The sequence below is a fragment of the Nicotiana tomentosiformis genome, chromosome 1, assembly GCF_000390325.3.
Source record: "Nicotiana tomentosiformis chromosome 1, ASM39032v3, whole genome shotgun sequence".
Classification (NCBI taxonomy): domain Eukaryota; kingdom Viridiplantae; phylum Streptophyta; class Magnoliopsida; order Solanales; family Solanaceae; genus Nicotiana; species Nicotiana tomentosiformis.
In genome coordinates this window covers 105,937,212-105,939,327 of record NC_090812.1, presented here as the reverse complement: position 1 = coordinate 105,939,327, position 2,116 = coordinate 105,937,212, and the positions used below count along the sequence as shown (strand labels likewise).

The 2,116-nt window shown below is 39.3% G+C and overlaps 1 protein-coding gene across 1 annotated transcript; it reads right to left on the bottom strand.

Annotated features, from left to right (window-relative positions):
- Positions 1-729: 729 nt before the first annotated feature.
- On the bottom strand, positions 730-1,119 carry LOC138908261 (uncharacterized). Its single transcript, XM_070198918.1, has one exon. The coding sequence runs from the start codon at positions 1,117-1,119 to the stop codon at positions 730-732; it is 390 nt and encodes a 129-aa protein (XP_070055019.1).
- Positions 1,120-2,116: the final 997 nt, after the last annotated feature.

Sequence of the window (2,116 nt, the reverse complement as noted above, 5' to 3'; positions counted from 1 at the left end):
ATCTTCTTTGAACCCCAAATCCTTACGACGAACATCCGAATAGCACTTCTGATGACTCTGAGCAGTCTTTAACCGCTCCTTAATCATTTTAACATTTTCCATAGCATGATGTACGAGGTCTGGCCCTATCAACTCTGCTTCCCCAATTTCGAACCACCCAATGGGAGATCTACATCTCCTTCCATATAAAGCCTCGAACGGTGCCATTTGAATGCTAGCATGATACTATTGCTGTAGGCAAATTCTACGAGTGGTAAATGATCATCCCAACTACCTTTGAAGTCTAAAACACAAGCACAAAACATATCCTCAAATATCTGAATAGTCCGCTCTGCCTGCCCGTCAGTCTGCGGGTGAAAGGTTGTACTAAGATTCACCTGAGTACCCAAGCCTTGCTGAAATTTCTTTCAAAAATTAGCAGTGAATTGTTCCATGCAACCTGACTATTTCTTTGATATACAACTGAGCATATTGCTCCGCTGTGTCGATAGACTTAACCGGCAAAAAGTGTGCTAACTTCGTGAGTCTATCCACAATTACGCAAATCGAGTCAAACTTATAAGGAGTACGAGGTAATCCTACCACAAAGTCCATATTAATCATTTCCCACTTCTACATTGAAATTTCTATGTTCTGTGCCAACCCATCGGGCCTTTGGTGTTCAGCCTTCACTTGCTGACAATTCGGACATCTTGCCACAAAGTCCGTCACATTCCTCTTCATATTATTTCACCAATACACTTCCTTAAGATCATGATATATTTTTGTAGAACCTGGGTGTGCGTAATACCTAGAAGTGTGAGCTTCAGTCATAATTCGTTCACGAAGACCATCTATATTTGGAACACATAGTCGCCCTTGGTACCTTAGTGTACTATCATCCATGCAAAGAGAAAAGCCCATGGTCTTATGTTTATGAATCCCCTCTTTCAATTGCACCAATAATGGATCCTTATATTGTTTCTCTTTGACTCCCACAACAAGCGATGATTCAGCCTTATTTTGCACAATTATCCCTCCTTCATTAGAGTCTGCAAGACGAACTCCCAAACTAGCCAATCGATGGACTTTCTTGGCCAATGGCCTTTGATATGCCTCCAAGTGAGCCAAACTACTCATGGATTTCCACTAAGAGCATCTGCCACAACATTGGCCTTTCCCGGATGATATAGAATATCAATGTCGTAGTTCTTGAGTAACTCAAGCCATTTTCTCTACCTCAAATTCAATTCTTTTCTGCTTGAAAATATATTGAAGGCTTTTATAGTCCGTGAATATGTCCACATGGTCCCCATATAAATAATGATGCCAAATTTTTCAATGCAAACACCACCGCCGAAAGTTCTAAACTGTGTGTTAGATAGTTCTTTTCATGATTCTTGAGTTGCCTAGAGGCATAAATACTCATCTTGCCATATTGCATTATTAGAGAAACATCTATATCAGATTTCTCTTTCATATGACCTCCTAGGAATTGAGTTCTACAAAACTTTCCTTGATACGGTTACAATCTTTTTAGTACTTGCAACTTGTTTTTCCAAATTTCTCAACAAAAGACATTACTTGGTCAGTTTTCTTATGTGACCATCTGTTTCAAATGAATAACATCTACTTACTTGCACGCGCACCCTGATAACATCAACCTGCATGGCCTTGCGCGCACACCCTGATAATATAACTATAAGGCAAGTAAGACATATGATAATTTAGATACGCAAGCAAAGCAAGTAGAAACAAGTAGCAAATAGGTGTAGCATCATGGAAGGGAGGGGCAATTTAATACAAGGATAACTAAATGACAAGTAACAATTATGGTATGGAAGTCAAATAAGCGTGTAGAAATTAGGGCATGGAACAAGATATATCATGAAGTAACGAAAACATGGAAGCAAGTACCATGACGGCGTATATACACTTATCACCTCGCATATACGTTGTTTCCCACATAATTCACATAACATGTAGTTCAAGGTTTCCTAATTCCCTCAAATCATGGTTAGACCCAATACTTATCTCGCTCCGCAACTCAAGCAATCAATCAACCACGACCTTGCCTTTTGAACAAGCCTCCAAATCAACCAAATCTAACAAATTATTGACCAAATGATTCAAAATA

Bases quoted from the DNA above. Each gene is read 5' to 3' on its own strand.
- LOC138908261 (XM_070198918.1), bottom strand. From the start codon at position 1,119: ATGAGTAGTTTGGCTCACTTGGAGGCATATCAAAGGCCATTGGCCAAG.